At 33.3% G+C, this 21202-nt stretch overlaps 1 protein-coding gene across 1 annotated transcript in view; it reads left to right on the top strand.

The window, feature by feature from the left end:
• The window catches only part of kz (putative ATP-dependent RNA helicase kurz), a 215910-nt gene that overhangs the window by 138943 nt on the left and 55765 nt on the right, over positions 1-21202 (top strand). The window contains exons 15-16 of the mRNA XM_090368664.1: positions 6144-6209; positions 16480-16558. Of these exons, the coding sequence (XP_090224790.1) occupies positions 6144-6209; positions 16480-16558 (145 nt within the window). The remainder of the gene's footprint in view (positions 1-6143; positions 6210-16479; positions 16559-21202) is intronic.

Here is a 21202-nt window from a genome sequence, read left to right as displayed (position 1 = left end):
TCGAGAAGGTGTGCATGAGTGGATTTTAGGGAGGCGGGCCAACCGGACTTCTCCTAAATCTTCTGTAATAGAGAGATATTGGATCCATCAGTGTTTTAGGCTGAGTGTCTGGTAACACACAGGATACCTGTTCCCCTCTAAGCCCCAGATTATAGGGTATATGCCATCAACTCCAGGAGCCTTACTGCCTTGTAGGCTCAAGTTTTTTAATTAAATAAACGTGAAATTTTAACATCATTAATTACATTTTTTTTTCAACTTCACTCCTGTAATTTCTCATTGGCACAAAGGGTTTTTCTTCTGTAAATATTGATGCAAAGTAACTGTTGAGTTCATCTGCAACTTCAGCTGGTGTATCTAATACTATCCCACATCTAATACAGTTCCAGTAGTTCAAGCCACTTCAGTCCAGGAGCCACTACAACAGTTAAGCCTTCTTCACAAATTGAGGTGCCTCTGTAGCCAGGTGGGCAGGAGCAGCAGTGCATAGCACACACTTCTTAATTAGACTGGGGTTTGAGCCCGTGACCACCAAATACGGAGGATGCGGAAAGGTCAGGGAATGACCACCTAAGGCCATATTGCTCCGGGGATATGCACTGCGTGTATACCCCCGGATTTATATATGGCCTTAGTTGCTAATACTCCTAAAAACCAAATAACGAACAAACTACACAAATTTAAGTGTTTCGTTATCTTTCCAAATTTTTCCATTTTCTCAAGATGCTATTAATGGTTTTGTCCAGCACTGTAGTTACTATTTCCTTTCCAGTTATTGCAGGATTACTAGTATTTTAACTTAAGTAGTGTACTAATGTTGACTGTCTCCTTTTTAAACCTCCTTAACCCCCCCATCCTCTAGAAGCATAACTTGATTATTTCACTTAGTCATATTAATATTAATTTTCTAACTTTGGTTATTAATCTAACCTGGGACAACTTGCTTGTGCCTAGACAGGCATTTTTGAACTTCGGTTAAGTTAAAAATTTTAGTTAAATTAATCAACTACAAGGCAGGGATAGAAAATTCTGGGAATGTTCAATCTAAGGACCATACTACACAAGCATGCAAAATACTGCGTGTAACACTTGACATCTTACATGCGGGAATGTGTAACCAGTATATTTCTATGCAGTAGTCTAAACAAGTATTGGAAACATGACACTGGATGGCACTCATTTCGGCACGTGGAGGTAGAGCATTACATGTGATGTTCTGCTCTCACATGCTGATACATTTTCTAAAATAGACAAGTGGCCAATACGCTTTCTTATCTGAGTAGTAGAGAGCTGCTGTATCAACTAGTTTCAATGTTTGATACTAAAAAATTCAGAAATGTTTGGTATTTGCTTTTCTATGCACTATTTATTTCGTATTTTCATCCAGTTATTATTTTATGCAATAAAATTAAAATACATGAAACTATAAGGCATAGGTTCACTATTTTTTTAAAATTAACTCTACAAAGTTAGAGTTTCAAAATTATAATCTAGCTAATATTATTTAGTCTTATTGAAATTATATGAGGTTGGGAGGACTGATTTCCTTGCTCTTTGTGCATTCCTGCAGCCAGTAGGATTTAAATTGTCTAGTTAATGAAGTGGTTTTATTGCTCATAGCCAGATCTCAAATTAAAACTAGATGACCAACTAATACCAATACATGGGCAACAATAGGACATTCATTTTTTTAGACTAACGTTTGATCGTAAACTGGCCCTCGTTGAACACATTAAACAGTTGAGAACCAAAAAAGACTTTGTGAAAGCAAAGTCTTTTTCGAACACAGCAGTGAAAGTTGAATAAATGCATATGTATGTATGTATGTATTTGTTGAACTTGCAGTAGGTGGTAGTGTGGGCTTTTTGGTCCACATTTTACTCTGTGATTATTTGCCCCACATGACATGTTTATGTATTGTTGGTCCAGAGGAGCTGCTACATCTCACCTCATTCATCACATCAGTTTCCAACTCAGGTTTTTTTTAAGTTAGTTAGTTGCCTTGCCCTTTGTCTGCTATTTGGAGTACACTTGCAAGCAACAGGTTGGGAACAATCCACTAGATGCACTACTAGGAGTTGAACACGCTTTCCCATCTTGCAGCAATAGATATGCCTTATTGAAAGTCCATCATGTTGCAGCTGCCCGTTTATATTCATTGACTGTTGAATGCAGTCACTTGGCTGAATACACTCACTTGTTTTTATTTCTATAATGTATTGCACTTGCTTCCATTAGAGTATATGGTTATTTCAATGTCCTTTCAGTGTATATTTGTATGTAAATATTCACTGCTGATATATATAATGTTTGCCTGTTGTACTTCTAGTTCCTCGAGTAAACATATGTAGTTAAGTATTTGTATTTTTGTATATGTTATATTTGTATTTTGCAATCCATCTGAGGAAGTATTGCTTCCAAAAGTTGTAATGGGTTTTTCACTGGGTAAGTAGAACTTCAATCTTCCTTATATAAGAATTTTACTTTGTAGCAGTTCAACATAGTCTTATGTAGTGAGAGTACCAGTTTAGAAGTTAATACTGCCTATTTACATTATATAAACACTGCACTCTATGTTACCAAAACTTTTGGGACACTGAATAAGTACATTTTTTTAAAAATAAACATATCACATGAAAACAAGCACAGTGAATTTAAATGCCAACAGATGGCAGGATTCCAAAAGAGTAGTATTTAATGTATATTGGACTCCAGAGCTTCTCATCATCCTGAAGACATTGTTTGCAAGTGGAAGACAGATAATAATGCCATAGTTGATCATTGCAGCGATCCCATCCTACACAATCATTTCAGTTCTGATAATAAAATAACTGTTACAGCTATGAATAAGATATTTTGTATTTAGGAGTAGCATAAAATTGTTAACTGGGAGAGTGGGGAGAAAAATTAATGATCAACAGTATAAGTGACCATTTATGGACACTTATACATTTATTGGATAATTGTTTTCTGCAACAGCATGTTCAAGAACCGGTGAAATACCACCACTTTGCTTATTGGAGGCTTGAAGTGGTGAAATCCATGTTTAGTCTCTAGAGCAAAGTTTCCGGCATCCCCCCCCCTCCATACTTCTCCTTCAACCCATGCACGGTACTAAGTACTATAGGTTTTGATACCTTTTGTGTTTGGGGTTTTCATAAAAAAAAAAAAAAAAAAAACCAGAGAGGATAATACTCTTGATCTGGTTATCAGCAGTGATCATTTGTGTATTAAGAATTTGCAAATAAAGGAACCACTAGGTGATCACAGTGTACTGATGTGGGATTTACTTAAAGATATAATGACCATCAGGGGTAAAGGAAAGGGTTTTTGCTTCCATAAAGGTGACTACAGCGATCTCAGACAGTTTTTAAATTCGATTAATTCAGGGAATTAATCATGGAAGCTACTAGATGTTTCATACCTATTAAGAAATATTGTTCAAGGTTTAGGCCAGATGGTTGTCAAATGAACTAATGAGACTCATGGCAGAGAAGAAAAATGCATGGGATGCATATAAATTATCAGGCGACACAGAAGCCTATAGCAGATATAAGCTAGTCTGTAATCAAGTCACAAAGGAGATTAGGCAAGCGAAGGCAGATTACGAGAAATCTTTGGCAACAGATGCTAAAAAAAACTAGCAAAGATTTCTTTACTTATAAACTCTAAAGGGAAGTGGATGAACCAGATTGGTCCACTTGATATTGATGGTTCGACTGTTGATGATCCTGCTCAAATAGCAAACAAACTGAATGAGTATTTTGCATCTACATTCACACGTGAGGAGTTATTAAGGATTGAAAATGCCAGAAGGTTATCAAATTGTAGCAGTGTGCTTAATGATTTTGTAATAACTGAGAGCAAAGTGGAGGATAAATTGTTGAAGTTAAACATAAGAAAGGCACCTGGGGTGGATGGGATCTATCCAGTTATATTAAAGGAGGCAGCAAAGGAACTAAGCAAGCCCTTAGCCATAATTATGAGAGCATCCTTGGACTCAGGGGAGGTCCCCACGGACTGGAGATGTGCTATGTATCCCCAATTCACAAAGGGTGACAAGAGTAATTACAGACCAGTCAGTTTAACTTCTGCTCCAGGGAAAATAATGGAGTCACTGGTTAAAGAAGCATTGCATTGCAGGATCATCTAGACAAGACTGCAGCAATAATTCAGACACAGCATGGGTTTGTTAAGAGAAAGTCTTGCTGACAAATTTGATTGGATATTACGATGTGGTTACAAAGGAACTGGATGCAAAAAATAATTTTGATATCATATACTTGGATTTCAGAAAAGCTTTTGACACTTTTTGCACATGGAAGACTACTGTACAAATTGGAGGAGAATGGTATTAAGGGTAAGTTGCTACAATGGATGAAAGGGTGATGGAGTGGGAGAAGACATACGGTGGTAATCTATGGGTGCTGCTCTTCATGGACTAATATTATTAGTGGAATTCCACAGGGTTCGGTGTTGGGCCCACTGTTGTTTTGTATATTTATCAATAATATTGATGAAGGTATATCAGGCTTAGTGTCGAAGTTTGCAGATGATACAAAGGTTGGCAGGGTTGTTAATGACAGTAATGGCAGTGTGCTACTGCAACAGGATCTAGAAAATTTGGGCAGATGGACTGAGAAGTGGCAACTGAAGTTTAACATTGACAAATGCAAAGTAGTGCATATGGGCAGAAGTAACCCCAGAGGAATGTACCAATTGTGTGGTACTACACTTAGGGTGGTAGAAAATGAAAAAGACCTGGGAGTAATTGTGCAATCAGATATGAAGTTTTCTGAGCAATGCAGACAGGCTGCCAGGGCAGGTCATTGGGTTTTGTCAATGATATACAGGAATTTGGCTAGCAAGGAAAAGGAAGTGATTTTCCCTTTGTATAAGGCAGTGATCAGGCCATGCCTTGAGTACCGCGTACAGGTCTCGAGGCCTCATTTTAGGAAGGATGTAGATTTGCTTGAACGTGTACAGAGAAGGGCAACAAGATTGATGAGGGGAATGAAGGGACGACCCTCTTACCAAGAGAGGTTTCTAATTCTGCAAGTTCTGCAAATTGCAGCAGCTGGAGACTAGGCACCTGTGAGGTGATCTGATTGAGGTGTATAAGGCCTTGAATGGGTTGAGCATGCTGAATTCTGATGGGATTCTTACACTTGCTCAGATTACAAACCTGAGGGGACATAAATTCAAATTGAAGAAAGACAGTTGTAGAATAGATGTGCGGAAATTTGCCTTTAGCCAGTGGGTGGTTAATTGCTGGAACAAACATCCATCTGTCAAGTTGATAAGCTTAAATAAATTGAAGGAGGAACTGGACAAATATTTAAACAGAATGGTTGTGTGAATTTTTTTTTTTTTTTTTTTGGCTGATGCTACATAAGTTCATATGCTTGCTTTTTTGGATCACATGCCTCTATTACTATTGCTATAAATGTCATTTATAAATTTATAATTGCTATTTATGAATTTACAATGGCCATTTATAAGTAGCCACAGTATAAGTAGCTATATAAGTGATCAAATTTTGGTGATATTCTGACTTCTTACACTTCAAAACCTGGCACATCTTCTGGTTAATAATGTTGTTCTTCCGTCACTGTTGTACTTTTATGATGTAGTATGTTATGCCTTATGCTTTTCAACAGGACAAAGTTAGTGACCACAAAACTTGATACATAGCAGTTTGATTTGGTGAGAATGGTATTATGCTGATATGCCCAGAGCCATTATTTGAGCTCAATAGTACCAATGAATGAATAGAAAAGATGTATGAGGACTCATGCGCGGAGGATAATATTACCTGTCTAACTAAAAGCTGTTCTTCTGGAAGAAGAAAGAAATATTTCTGTCAGCACATCTAAAACATTTTCTGTGGTAGAAAGTGAACAAAGAAGAATACCTACTGTGTTATATGCCAAGGAGAGCCTTAGACGATATTAAAATCTGATCTGTAAACAGTTTTCTTTTCACTTAGTGTCCCACCACTACATTTTGGTGACATAATGTATAAGGACATGAAAACATTGCTTCTTTGCCAGTGCCAATGTTGATACTATTTATTTTATGATTGTTATTTTCAGTATAGTTTTGAATATTATTTCTTGATGGAATATGACTTTTAATTCTAGGTCTTAGGTATTGACAAGGTGGTGAACTTTCCTTTTCCCTCCCCTCCTGAAGAAGAAGCACTGAAGGTAATAAAGTAGGATATAATTAGAATTTTTGTTTGTGAGAACTCTGATCTATTTATGAATGTGGATAGATGTTACTGATTTATTTGCATAAATCTTAATAGCTAGGCTATTTGAATACTGTATTGAGTAAAGTTTTTACACGATGTCATGAGAAAAAAATCACAAAAAATCTGGGATTCTTGCAATTTAGAAAAATTAAGAAAGTTTGAAATGCAGTACTAATGCCACTAAATTGACAAAAAAATATGATATGAAGTATATTGTTGTTGAAAGAGTAGAAGTGCAAACCTAGTAGTTCATATATTTATTGTGAGGTTTCTCATTTTCTTAATCTGAGGAGTACATATGTAAATTTATGTTGATCATACAGGGGCCTTATATGGTAAGTACATGTATTTTTAGGTTGTTTTCAAGTTTCTTTTGAAAAGATCGTAATAATACTATAAACTGTTTATGTACAAATTGTCTTCAGATCTTCCAGAATGTGCTGCTATCTCTTTAGTTGTTTCTAACTAACAACAGTAGACAGTTTTAATAGATGGCAACAATAAAATATCTTTGAAAATCAGAGGAGGCAGAGGTTGCCTCTATCGGCCATTGTTGTCCAATTTGTGCATACAGTAGACAAAATTGTCTGAAATTCTGATCCAAAATTAATGAAATTGAATCAACTGATAGATATTTTTCATTTTTGGCTGATGTTTTATAAGCTTGCTTTTGTGCATCATATGCCACTACTAATGCTAAATAGATGGAGAAGATATTATTGGATAAAAAAAAACTAAAGATAAGTTCCCCCCACCCCAAACATTTTTTTTTTTTTTTTATAATCTTTGATTTGATTTGGGACAATCATTTCACTCTATCATTGGGCAGGCAAGTCAAAATAAAAACAAATTAATATTTAAAAGCATTTATGTGCAGAAGTTTTCATTTTTAAAAATGTCAAAATTATATAAAGAAACTTGCTCCACATTGCCTGCCACTATCAGCAAACTCAGCCCCTTCATCAAGACTACAAGTGTTCACAGAATTAAATTCAAAGGGTTAACTCATTCAGCAGTTTATATATATATGTAAATGGGTATTCAATGTAACTCTATAAAGGAATGTTTAAAGAGTTACATAAGGAAAAAGGTATACAGATGTTGAAATGGTTTCAGTGAATGCAAAACTAGTAAATAGGTATGACAGATGCACCTTAAAGTGCAAAGTAGCATTAAAGGATGCAAGAGTATGTATAAATTGTATTAAAAAGTTATATTAATATATTGAATTAAATATGCATAAATGGATGTGATAGTTATACAAATTGCCGGTAACTAGCAGAGTGAGGATAGTAGAAAAAGAAGTGTAGTAGATTTGTGAAAGGTGAAAGAATGTTAAAAGCCTAGAGGTTGTGATAAATTAAGAAAAATTATGGGCTGAATTACCAAGCCAATATAAAGTGGGGGAACTGTAAAGGAAAATTAGTACATCAAAATAATAATATAATGCAATTAAAATGGAAAAATAAAAATTAAAATTAAAATATTATAGCTGTCATCAGATATGGGGGGAACATATTTAGAAGATGGTCGAATATAGGTAATGCAAATATGCATGATCTGATGTCATCAGAAATGATTATTGATACATGATCAGGTATTTCATCAGTGGACTGTGCTTGACCATGTATCAGGAACTGAGTTTCTATACTGTAGTAGAAGAAAAGTGAATGGCCAAAATAAGTAATGATAACGAAATTAGCACTTTATAATACAGTATGGACAAGGTAGTTCCAGCGCAGTGTAATTTATTGAGGTATAAATAATTTAGTTACAAATAACTATAATGAATATGTAGAATTTATTGTAGGATTTAATTTTGTGTAGATAGGAAATCAAATTTAGAACAAGCAAATGGTATAATGGTGAGGTATTAAATTGAGGAGGGGGAAGGGAAAAGGAGTGTTTTAAATAAACAAAGAAGAATAATAGTAATAGAAGTAGGATAGTCGGAACGTTCATTTCACATTTGTATTGTACTAATAGTTCAACGAACGGAAGAAATTAGAAATAGACAGCAGAAAGATAAGAAGCATAGAAAAAGTAATTAAAAAACACAGCTTGCTGGGGTTGTGAGGCCCAACCTTATAGTAAGGGCTTTGGTATTTGTAAGTGTTAGTATAAGAGGGAGCTAATACCAAAAGCTTGTATAGAAATATATGTGTCGAACATGCTGATAAAACTAATCTAAAACGAAACCGAAAGAAAAATAAGAAAGCGAACATGTAAGGTACCTGGAATATTATAAGTAATGTGAAGTGAAGACCAGTCTGGCAGGAAGATGAAGTGCATCAATTCAGTAGAGTAGCTGAATGCAAGCAGGTTTCAACTAAGTGAACAATATATTTACATGATAAAGCAATTTATAGCAACAAAGCGGACTTAGTAAGCAACATGGAAATTCAAAAAGCGGGAACGTAGTGACCTCTGTAGTCATATTTAGAATACAAGTGCATAGAGATAATTTATAATAAGGGTTGGAAAAAGAGAGAGATGCGATTGGAATAGAAAAACTTTAAATGTAATAAAGTCATACATAATTAAACATTAACGTATTGTATCAAAAAACCATATATACGTAGACCAAAAGATAGGGTTACATTATAATAAGCTGAATATTAAACGTAATAGAGAAAGAAAATCAGAATCGTAAATATTTTAAGATATAAATATTCAAATTTGCATGCAGGTACATCCAAGGAAAAATAACTGGTTAAATCAGTCCATGGAAAAGTAACATGGTGACTTGATCCAAAAATGGTGTAGTAAAGGATCCAATGTTAAAAGAACATGTAATAGGCCCATGAGTATGAAACGATTTCAAGGAAACGATTTAAAGTATAGAAGATAATAAAATATACAAATCTATACAAATCCACAGGTAGTATTAGGTGTGTATTTTCTGTGGAAATATAAGTAAATGCACCAAGGAAAAAGAATCGGTAGACATTATATCCAATGGTAGTAGTTAAGAATCTAGTTATGAAGTGATATAAATTCCAGGGATATAATAACATGGAAAAAAACTGGGAATATGTAATAATTCCATAGAAACATTTAAAACTAGAAGAAACCACAGGAAGCATCAGATGTGAATTAACTGTGGAAAGAAGTTATTATAACCAATGGTAGTGTGATTAAGAATCCAATTATGAATAGGTGTAGTTCCAGGAATGAAAGTGGCATGGTGACTAATGATCCACAGGTGTAGCAAAGTCCATGTAAAAGAAGTGATTCCAAGGAATCAACTATAACATGAATGACCAGGAGATAATTCGAGAAATAACAAAACAGAAGTATCCACAGGTAAAAATTCACTGTGAAAGGAATAGTAGATGTATCCCAGGAAAAAGAACCAGTTGACAAATCCATTGGTGGTGTAGTTAAGAATCCAATCCAATGTTAGTGTAATTCAGAATTCAAATATAATAGAAAAGGAAACAAGTCCATGGACATGAAACATTCTTTACTTCAGATAGAAGAATAAGAAGTAATTCGAAGGAACCAAATATTTTTTGATGTCTTTATAGTAAGGAGTTTTTTTTTGTATACAGTGATATATACAGAGTTAAGTGGTATAGACCAAAGTCACTAAAATCTGAAGACTGCTATGTGATTTTGGTGGAAAAATCTAGAAATGGATATTCAAAGGTATAGTATGTTAAATAAGCTTGTAAAATCCAAGACCCATAAAAGGTACATTTTACATATAATATAAACCTTATCCTAAAACAAATAAGTCAGTAAAGATGCAATATGGGTGGTTAAATATAAATAAGCCAAGATTCAACATGGGAAGTTAATTAAAAGTAATCTCATGAATGATTATTAAAACAATCCAATGGATGTACTAGAAAAGTCAAAATATAACAGTAAAAACTTAGTAAGTAAAAAGACAAAGTTATCAATCCGAAGAAAATAGTTGTATCAGAAACCATATATAGAATTGGGAAATTATTGTTGAAAAGCTTATTATAGAGGAGTTGTAGAGCTTTGCTGAACAGTAGTTGGTTACTGCATATGCTAGCCAGTCTTGTGGGTTGTGTGCAGATAATATTTTTATGTATTTTGTTGGAAATATTGGAATGGCAGTTGGTAAGATAGATGACATCAAAGTTAAATTTGTTTCTTTTATCATATATGTCAATATTATGTGTAGGTGAAGTATTGTTAATAGTAATATTGAGGTCAAGGAAATTGGCTGTGTGATTGGTGGAGTTTTCTTTATTAAGCTGAAGTTCACTAGGGTAAATAGCTTTGGCTATAGGTTCAAAGTTGGTATTTAAGACTAGGATGTCATCTACATATCTGAAAGCTAACAAGTTAGGATTAGAATTATTTATGTTGTACAATTCTTCATAATAATGGAAGAATAGGTTAGAGACTCTGCTGGATATTTGGGAATCCATAGGAACACCAGTAGTTTGTTTATAGGTAAGTTTGCCATCGAAGATATAATTATTGAGTAGACACTGGTTTACATAATTGTTCCATGTGTTTTCATTTATATTTAATTTATCTTTAAATCTGTGATAAAGCTGTTTTAGCACAAACATCAGTAAAATTATGCGGTATGGAGGTAAAAAGGTTGGTAAAGTCAGATGTTTCTGTTTGTTATGGTAATATTAGATTTAAGGGATTGATGACAGTTAGGTTATTATTAATTACCCAAGTAGATGTGAGATGATTAAAAATAGTTTTTAGTAATTTGAAAAATTGTTTGGCTGGGAGGTAGCAGCCACTATTTTTGGAGCTAGTAATAAATCTGAAACCTACTGGTTTTTTGTGGAATTTTGCAATCATGTAGAGAAATGGTAAGGTTGAGTTCTGTAGTTTAGTATGTAGTTTTTTATGTAACGCGACTAGCTTTTTGACTATGACTGAAGGATTAAAATGGCAGGTAGTGAAAGTGGAACTATTTTCTATTTCATTTTTGAGTTGAGTATTGTAAAATCGTTTACAAAATATGGCAAAATTGTTGGAAGCTTTATCTATGGGGTGATGATAAAATTGTCTTGTAATTCTATTATATGTTTTTTTGAGATTGTAGTACGTGTTGAAAGGTCAATTTTGAATTATTTAAATTTTAATTTTTAAGTTAAGTTAAGATAAGATTTAAGTCAAGTTAAAGTTATAGATAGTGTAATATGCTAAACTTGCCGAATATGACTTACACAGTAAAAATTTTACGAACGGCTGTCTGGCAAGATATAACTGCTAGTCCTACAGATAGCTTTACTCTTACAATATTTACACGAGTGTATCTATTTCTGTAGCTAAATGTGGAGGAAAAAGCAAAGGGCATAACCCAAAGAAATAGGCGAAAGGAGCAGGCAAAAGTGATAGTGGTAGCGCCTCAAAAATTTGAGGCACTATCACTTTTGCCTACTCTTTTAACTTAAAAATTAAAATTTAAATAATTCAAAATTGAACTTTCAGCTATTTTATATACTATATTTTGGTATATATTAATAAGGTGTAACTGGCATATAACTTGCAGAAACAGATGGCTCACGTTGTTACTGAGAGCATATATTGAGAGGCGCTAGCCCCAAGTTGACGTGCCTTTCAAGTACGCTTTATGCAGTAAAGGCATCATAATACTCTTGATTTGTTATTATGTTAATTTTAGATTAAGTATGACTTTGCTGTTATGGGGCGCCTCCATAGCCAGGTGGGAAGGAGCAGCAGTGCATAGCACATGCTTCTTGATTAGACCGGGGTTCGAGCCTGTCACCACCAAATACAGAGGATGTGGAAAGGTCAGGGAATGACCACCGCATATCCCGGAGCAATATGGCCTTAGTTGCTAATGCTCCTAAAAAAAAAAAAAACCAAAAAAAAAAAAAAAAAAATCGCTGTTATGGTGGCTATTTGGTTCCCTTTTTTAGGCCATGGTCGCTCACTAATATTAGGCTATATAGAAAAAAAATAAAAATATAGAAATATAGAAACACTGTACATATATTCGCAGGTGTATGTAATGTTTAATCTAACCTGATGGCATTAATTCGTCCTGACATTTTTTTCTTTTCAGTAGTTTTTACATATAATTTGGGTATTGCAATTTATTTCTATTGTGTGTGTGTGTGTGTGTGTGTGTGTGTGTGTGTGTGTGTGTGTGTGTGTGTGTGTGTGTGTGTGTGTGTGTGTGTGTGTGTGTGTGTGTGGGTGGGTGGGTGGGTGGGTGGGTGGGTGGACTCAGACAAGTATGTATATAAGGTAGACAAGGTGAAGCAGCAGTGCAGATGTTGTACTTTCTAGAAAAGTACAAAGGATAGTAAGCAACATGAGTTTGGCCAGTGACCAACACCTTTTATAATTGAATTTTCTCTTGCAAGGTACTGCAATGTTGTAAGCATCGATTTTGCTTATGTGTATACCATTCATGATAAATATATTAACTTTCCTGTATTGTTATTTTGCACATGAGCATTTGTACTGTGCAGAATTGACCATCTAACTTTATTCACTAATTTATTTAGAATAAAAATTAACAGAAAAAAGCTGATGAAAATTCTGTGGGTAGATTATGGTTATTTTTACAATATAAACACAGGATTTAGTTTATTATAGTAAACAATAGCCATATTATGCAAAACAGGTTGGTTCTAGAACCTGTTTACTGTAATGTTAATATTAAAGCTGTACTGCAGAATGGACTGTGAAGATGTCCTTTGTGACTAGGAGTCATTACATTTATATCACTTGCATTCATTCCCTTTTCGTCAGCAACTATTGATTTGGTTATTGTATACACCTTCTTTTATATGTGATTTTGGATTACTTTTTTCTGTTCTCTATTACTTAGGAAGAAGAAATAATTGCCCTCAAAAATGTTGAGATGACAGTAACAGAAGCTAAAGCGACACCCAAAATGATTGGAATATAGGAATGATTGGAATGATTAGAAAATGATTGGAATATAGGAAATAGCTTTTGGAACTTGGGGATAATCAAATGTTGAGATAAGAAATGATATCATTCTATATCATAGATAACAACCCTAATCATGAATAATTGGAATACTGTGTTCAAGTATGGAGGCTGCACCTTAAGAAAGACATTGTTCCTCTTGAAAGGGTCCAAAGACAGATAACTCACCTGGTGAGATCGGCAAAAGGGTGTCTGTATGAGGAAAGATTTCGAATATGTGGGTTGCAGAGCTTGGAAACTAGGCACCTTAGAGTAGACTTGATTGAGGTGTTTAAGTCTCTGAGAGGCAGGCATAAGCAAAATGAATAAGGTCAAAATTTTCACGGTTATAAATGATTCTAGAACTAGGGGCCATAATGTTGAGTTACGGGGGGGGGGGAGTTGTTTAGACTGGATTGCAGGAAGTTTTATTTTAGTCAGCGAGTTATAAATTACTGGAATCAGTTACTTACATGGGTGGTAGAGGCTGACAGTCTTGGGGAAATTGAAAGGTCAGCTGGATAATTACCCAAGGGAGGAGGGAAATGCATAGGTTGTCCGTTTCCTTTTCTCTTATTAATTTTTATTATTTTATTTTATGTATTTTTTGTTATTTTATTTTATTTATTTATTTATTTTTTTTTTTTTTTCGGCTGGTGCAGCATAAGCCATAGGCTTTCTTGCACCATGTGGCCATTACTAATACTAATAATTTTATCAAAGCTTCTAAAAAGTTGCCAAACTTGGATTGTGGGGCTCTGCCAATATGAAATATTGGCAGAGCCCTGTAATTTATGACAGGCAAAGCTTTATTGGCTCTGCCAATAAAAATAAAGCCTTGCCTGTCATAAACTAGAAAACATACCCGTGAGATTAAATATAATGACCTTTTGGTAATGGCATTGTTCTCAGGTGGAAAAAACTGTTGCATGGGTTGTATAAGAACACTGATTACCAAACCATTTATACATAAATGATTAAACACACATTTAATATTATTTTCCTAAGTGCATCCTCCCTCTGTCTGCAGCGCTGGACTGCATAATGCTGATTGATGTCATAATCTTTTGTAGCCAGATTTGATCTCTAATAACTTCTTACAGAGTTCATTAATTTAGGAATTTTATTAATGAAATACTTATGTATTAATATAATTAAAATTAATTTTTTAAGATTTTGAAAAAAATTTTCAAACTTTTAGTTACAGCAAACTATTTGCCTGCATATGCATACAGTGCCTAGTAGCAAATTACAAAAAAAAAGTAACAATTTTATTGTCTAAAAACAGTTAAAAATAAATAATGTAAATCACAAGCAGAAATTTATCAATGTGATAATGTATCAGTACTGAATCTTACATGAATTGTGTTGATGCAATGGATGTATATTTATTATATTTTAGGTTTTAGTGCAATTCTCTTGGTGGAATTGTTTGTTTTTATTTTATAAAATATATTTGTAATTCACAATTTAACCTTTATAAAATACCATGTATTCTGTCATATCATATGTCAACTCCCTTTTTCAATCATCTTTAACATCTTGCATGATGATGCATTAGTGTAAGATTGGCACTTGCTATATGCTTTTTAATTCAGTTATTCCTTATCTTTCTTTTAAAAGTGTACATTATGACATTTTATTATGCAGCATAGTAAACTGTTTAGAAAACAGTATGTGTATGCAGTACTTCCTTGTGTAGAGGATTGCGAAATTAAAATCTGATGGCATAAGTGATGTGACATCATTCTTATTGATGCTATATGTGTACATGGGAAGTTTTTTTTAATGTAACCAAGCCATTTCTTGCTGCCTGCTTAGTACTGTATTGCAAATTGGTTTTTCTTTAAACAAAACCTGGCGAAGGTAAAGAAAGCCAACACGAGAACTACATGAAACTTCTGTAAAACTTACCAGGCAAAACTCGTTTCCCACTACTGCAGTTTCTCCCAGCATTCTCAGTAAACAGATGGTGCATGTTATCAGTAGTGGCAGTAGAAGTCAATTATGTATTGATTAGTTTTTTTCTCATTATTAAAAGCAGATTATTGGAGTTCATGAGTGTAATGCCTTCATTGCTGAAATTTTCGAAGTTTCCCATGGTTCTCATGTTGGCTTTCTTTACCTTAGCCCAAAACCTCTGTGTGTAAGTGCATTTGCCATAACAAATTGAAGATCTCCAAAATTTACTTTTCAAGAAGTCAAAAGTAAACCCAAAAACATAACTCCTTATGAATTCCATGATTTTTCATGTGATGAAAAAGATGAACAAAATTTTTTAAAAATTATCTTGGGTTTTAAAAGATGACAATAAGTAATATAATATGTAATAAATTGTAAAGATTTAGGATTTTATACTTGGCTTATAAGTCAACCTTAAAATTTTAGATTATTTTTTTAGTGCTTCATAAGTCAACTGATATGCTGGCATATATGGTATATTTTGGTGATTATTAAAAACTTCTGTGTACCACAAGCATACGATGGTGGCTTTTACAATTTTTTTTTTATTTTCTGATTGATTATGAATTTATAATCCTTGTTATATTCCTGTTAAAAAAATTATACTTTTGTGAAATACTATAGCTTTCTTATTAAATAAAATACTCAATGATATATACAAGGAAGCAATATGTGTGAATACATTAAAATGTTAATCTGTTTTCTCCTAGCACATTAGCATCTCTCTCTTGGATAGAAGGGAAGATAGGTTTATGGATTCTTTGCTAAATAATTTTTGTATTTTTATGTTAACTGTTCTGTTTAGTTATCAGCTAATTAACATGGATTTCTTTACATAAAGAAATTCTTAACAGTTTTTTGTTTCATTTATTTTATTAATTATAAAAATACATAAAATTGTGTTACAATGTAATTTTTATATAGCAGAAAATGCTCTTTTTTCCATTATTTTTAGAGTCATACTTAAAAGAGATGTAATATCAAAATTAAAAGATTAGTAAGAACTAAGTATATTTCACAAAGAAAAATATTAATCAGAATTTAGTCCTGTCAAGAGAAACATTCATATACTGCATAAACATGATTTGAGGGATTTAAAAAAAAAACCAGTCATTCTTGTGAAATTGAATTTTTTTAAACATTTACGTAAATCTGAAGTAAACTTTTTTTTTACATTTTACTTTATAAAAGTTACTTGACCAGTATCCAGAATAATATAGTCTTTGTGTCTTATAATAATCAAAAATTTATTTTTATAATTTATTTTTATAAAAGTTACTTGACCAGTATCCAGAATAATATAGTCTTTGTGTCTTATAATAATCAAAAATTTATTTTTATTATAGGCTGCTGAGCACCGATTACTAATTCTAGGTGCACTAGAGGAATTACCGAAACCGAAACGATTCAAAGATATTAAGAAATGTGAGTTGTGATAGAGCTTTTTATTGTATAGTAATAGAATTATTGTAAATAAAATAAGTAAGAATAAGCAACACTTGACTTTATATCCATGTATATGTATGCAATGCAAGTGATTAGTTTGATGAGTCAAGTGTTAATTGATTAAGTTTGAATCAAGTGCTGCTGATTTTATTTACAGTAAATTCCCACAATACCTTTTGTGTGCGTGTGCGTGTGCGTGTGTGTGTGTGTGTGTGTGTGTGTGCGCGTGTGTGTGCACTCATTACCATGTTTGTACAAATTTTTTTTTTCTCTTGCATAGTTTCTTTTATACTAAGTTGATGTGGGTATTTTCTTTTGCTGTACATATTGTTTGTGGAGTCTCTCACATGAGATTACATTGTTATTTAGGAAACTCCTGTATAGTAGAGTGAGAGGATTGTTTTCTTGTGGTTTGTTGTTGTTTCATAGTTGTTCATATCCTTCTGAACTCATTATTCCCATACAAATATTGCTTTTTTTGCAACAGAAATAAATTTCATGAGATTGTATCATGTCACGTGTTACTGTAATGGTACAAAGTATTTCTTGGAAAGCTGCATTGTTAGCCACCTTGCATTGTGACTACTTTTTTATACATATCGTTTGTATGTTGTGGCTTTAAAATTGTTTTTAAAAATAAATTATGCAACCAATTTAAAAATGGAGGCCTTTTTCTGATTAATAAATGTTCTGTTGTTAATTGTTTGAATAATTTTTATTCTTAACATGGTGTTTCCTCTATGGCAGGTTAGTTAGATACCTTTTTCCTGCCACTCATTTGTAAAAGTTGGGATTCGATTCCCATCTGTAACTGGAGGAATTCTTTAAGCTTCTTCAGTCAGTTCTGTGATTAACCAGTCTCAGTCATTGGATGCAGGGTTCCCCCATTAGTTATTCCTGGTGTTATGATCTACACAACATTTAAATCAACTTGTGAGCACACATTATTTAGACAAAAGACATATGGCATATATTTGGATTATTCACCCAATATGGGCAGGGATGAAGTGGGAAATGACTACAAAAAGTAAGTGTAATTACTTCCTACCTATAATTACCTCACAGTCAGCTGTGATTGTGAGGTAATTATGTCATGTCACATCATTCAGTGCCGCCTCTGTAGCCAGGTGGGCAGGAGCAGCAGTGCGTAGCACACGCTTCTTGATTAGACTGGGGTTCGAGCCCGTGACCACTAAATACGGAGGATGCGGAAAGGTCAGGGAATGACCACCGCATATCCCCGGAGAAATATGGCCTTAGTTGCTAATGCTCCTAAAAACCAAATAACAATAACAACGTCATTCAGCAACTATATCAAAGTTGCACTAGAAGGTTTCTGCACTTATTTTTCATTATCAAGAACTTGTGCTTATTTATACACACGTATATAAAATGTGATTACCTATAAATAGACATTCCGCAAAATATAGAAAAGGTTTTTCCTCTGACTTGAGAAATAAGGGCACAGTTGAAGTTTTCTTTCTGGAAATTTGTTATAGAGCAAAATTTTTATCTTGTTAGTGGCATATAAAGGGGCAAAATTTCCACCTTTCATGTTGAAGATTATTCTATTAGAGGTTATTTCCTTTAGCAGTGAGTTAATCCATGTTCAGTCTATTCTTGAAAAGGGTGCAGATCTACTCAGAAATTGTTGTGCTATGTTATTATTTCTGCTGATTTAAAATAGAAATTATTAGATTAATTTTTTTATAAACATTTATTTAAGAAATTTTGAAGTTTTTTTTTACATGGTCTTTATAAAAAAATCTCTAAATATTTTCATTTTATTTATTTTCTAGTATTTATTTAGTAGCATACAGTATATTGAATTTGCGGTGACAACAAAACACAAAAACTTTAGTCTTTAGTGCTTTTTGTTTATTCTCCTCTCCCCTCCCCCCAACTATCCTATTGACATATTAGATATGTTTATTTGTCTAAGAAATTTTAAAGGAGGAGTGAGCTTCTTATAAAAGTTAGACATCTCTGAAATTGTTTTGCCAGACTCATTGAACCTAGCAATAATGCAGAATGTGAATTTGCTTTTAATCTTCTCAAAAAAAAAAAAAAAAAAAAAAACAGAACAGAATTCAAATCATATTTGTTAAATAAAATATTTGGGGTTATTTTAGTTTTAAGATGCAAAAAATTGTCTTTACTAAGACTTTTAGTGCAGGTTTTCAGGGAGGGTGGAGTGAACAAAAGCAATATTACACCTTTAGGTTGATTTTTATTGATAGAAATTTATCTTTTAATTTCATGTTTGTTTTTGTAAGTAACATTAATTAATATTGACTCCTGATATGCCAAAGAGTAGCAGCCACATAAATTGCATCACTATAATTTTTAGCATAAGAAGCATTAGAACTGGAATAGTTGCCCCTAAAGACTCTTATTTATTGAATTGTATTAATAATAGCATTATAATAATTATTAATAATAGCAATCACAAAATCAACTATTTAGAATGTTTATTTAGAAAAAGTCACAGCATACTACACTACAGATTATGTGAATACCTTTCTAATCATGACCAAAGTTTTTAATATATATATATTAAAAAAAATTTAAACATTAATAATGCCAATAAACAGAGTTGTGACATAAGATTGTTTGTCTCTTATGAAAACTTAGTATTTTGTCAGTCCATCCCAAGCTTTAATTACTTCCTCACATTTGTTTGTTTGTTAGTTTGTTTGTTATTTGGTTTTTAGGAGCATTAGCAACTAAGGCCATATTGCTCCCGGATATGCGGTGGTCATTCCCTGACCTTTCCGCATCCTCCGTATTTGGTGGCGACGGGCTCGAACCCCGGTCCTCACATTTGTCTGGAATGGGTGTATCAGATTTTTGATGTAGTTATTGCCTTGTCCATGCTGCCAGCCACAAATAATAGTTTTTTGCAGTGTTATTTTAATCACAGGCTTCTTTGCAACAATTTTCTGCCTCATAACATGCTAACAGTTTTCTGTGGGGTTTAACCTGGGCTATTTCCCGGCCACGATTAGCATCAGATGTGAGAGTCTCATATAAAATTCTTCACATAAAGGTAAAACTCTACAGCATTTGGTTTGTATTCATTAACATGCTGGAAACTGCACAAAATGATTGTATAATGTATGTTGTACTTGCATTGTGATGTGGTAAGGGTCAGAGTCATGCAGGTAGGTATAGTTTTCTGTTTCTTGAAAATGATCTCTGATAACAGACAACAGATCTCTTAAAATTTTTTTTGTAGTAGTCACTATTAACAATACCACTTAACAGGTGCATCTGCCTGCACCAGTGCTTGTTTTGCAACCACTACAAGGAGATAATTTTTCCACTCTATAAGCCAGTGATTAGGCCACATCTTGAGTAATACATATAGGTTTGGATGCCTCATTTTAGGAAAAAAGCAGATCTGTTGAAATGGGTGGAACAGGATTAGTCAGGGGCACAAAAGGATGCCCTTACCAAGAGAGACTTCATTTCTGCAAATTGCTAATCGGGAAACTAGGCACCTGCAAAGAGATCTAATGAAGTGTTTAAGGGTTTATGTGGCTTAAGTAAGTTAAATGCTGCAGGCATCCTTACTCTTTTTTTAGATGACACACACAAGGGGACATATATTTAAATTAAAAAAGGATGGTTAAAGGAGAGATGCATGAAAATTTTCTTTCAGCCAAAGAGTAAATGATTGTTGGAACAAACATCCATATGACGTGGAAGTGGGTAGTTTGAATAAATTATGGAAGGATTAGACAAATTATTACAAGCAATGGATAGATGATGTGTTATTTATTTAATTTTTTTCTGGCTTATGCTGTATAAGCTTGTTCCTTGTATCATTGCCACTACTGATACTATACTAACTGTTTGTGTATCATGTCACTGCTGAATAGAAACTGTTAATACATGCTAACAGGTGGATGCCTTCATGCACGTGGGATGATGTAAAAACATGCATCTGTTGGACAATCTGAAACAAGCATTCAGTATGCTAATATTACAGGATGAGGAAGTGATTCTTTCGGGTTATGTAATTTTGTGTGTATAGGAAAATACTAAATGAAATCATAAAATCTAACAGGGTGATGCAGTTTTTATGACTTCTACTATATAAATTTGCAGGGCATCCTAAAAGGTCTTTCCTTTCTTTTCCAAATAAAACATCTGGAACCAAGTAATATGCAGATATAGTAAAAATTCAGTTTATAATGCATATAATTTCTTGCATAATTTTTCTGTTACATGGTAGATTCACATTAATTATTAATTTGGAAGAAACATTTTGGAACACAAACCCAATACATTCTACCTGAAAGACATTTGTATTAAAAGTTTTTGAATTCCAGTTTCTAAAAGTTGGCAGATGTATATGATTTCCAGATTGCTCATGATGAAAATTAAAACATTCACAGTACTAGAATACCATTGGTTCCAATAACCATTCATTTTAGGTTTAGTGGTGCAAAAAAATAAATAAATAATGTGGAATATTCATTATTTTGGTGATGATATATTCCCCTCAAATTATTCATACTTCTTTAAAAACAGGAATAAAATCATTCTGAAGGAGCTACAGATACCAATTGCTATGCCATCTTTATTGATATTAAAGTGATCAGTATCTGTAGTTTC

The sequence above is a fragment of the Mastigoproctus giganteus genome, chromosome 1, assembly GCF_048544385.1.
Source record: "Mastigoproctus giganteus isolate SK-2022 chromosome 1, ASM4854438v1, whole genome shotgun sequence".
NCBI classification, from domain to species: Eukaryota; Metazoa; Arthropoda; class Arachnida; order Uropygi; family Thelyphonidae; genus Mastigoproctus; species Mastigoproctus giganteus.
This window is presented reverse-complemented; position numbering and strand designations above follow the sequence as displayed.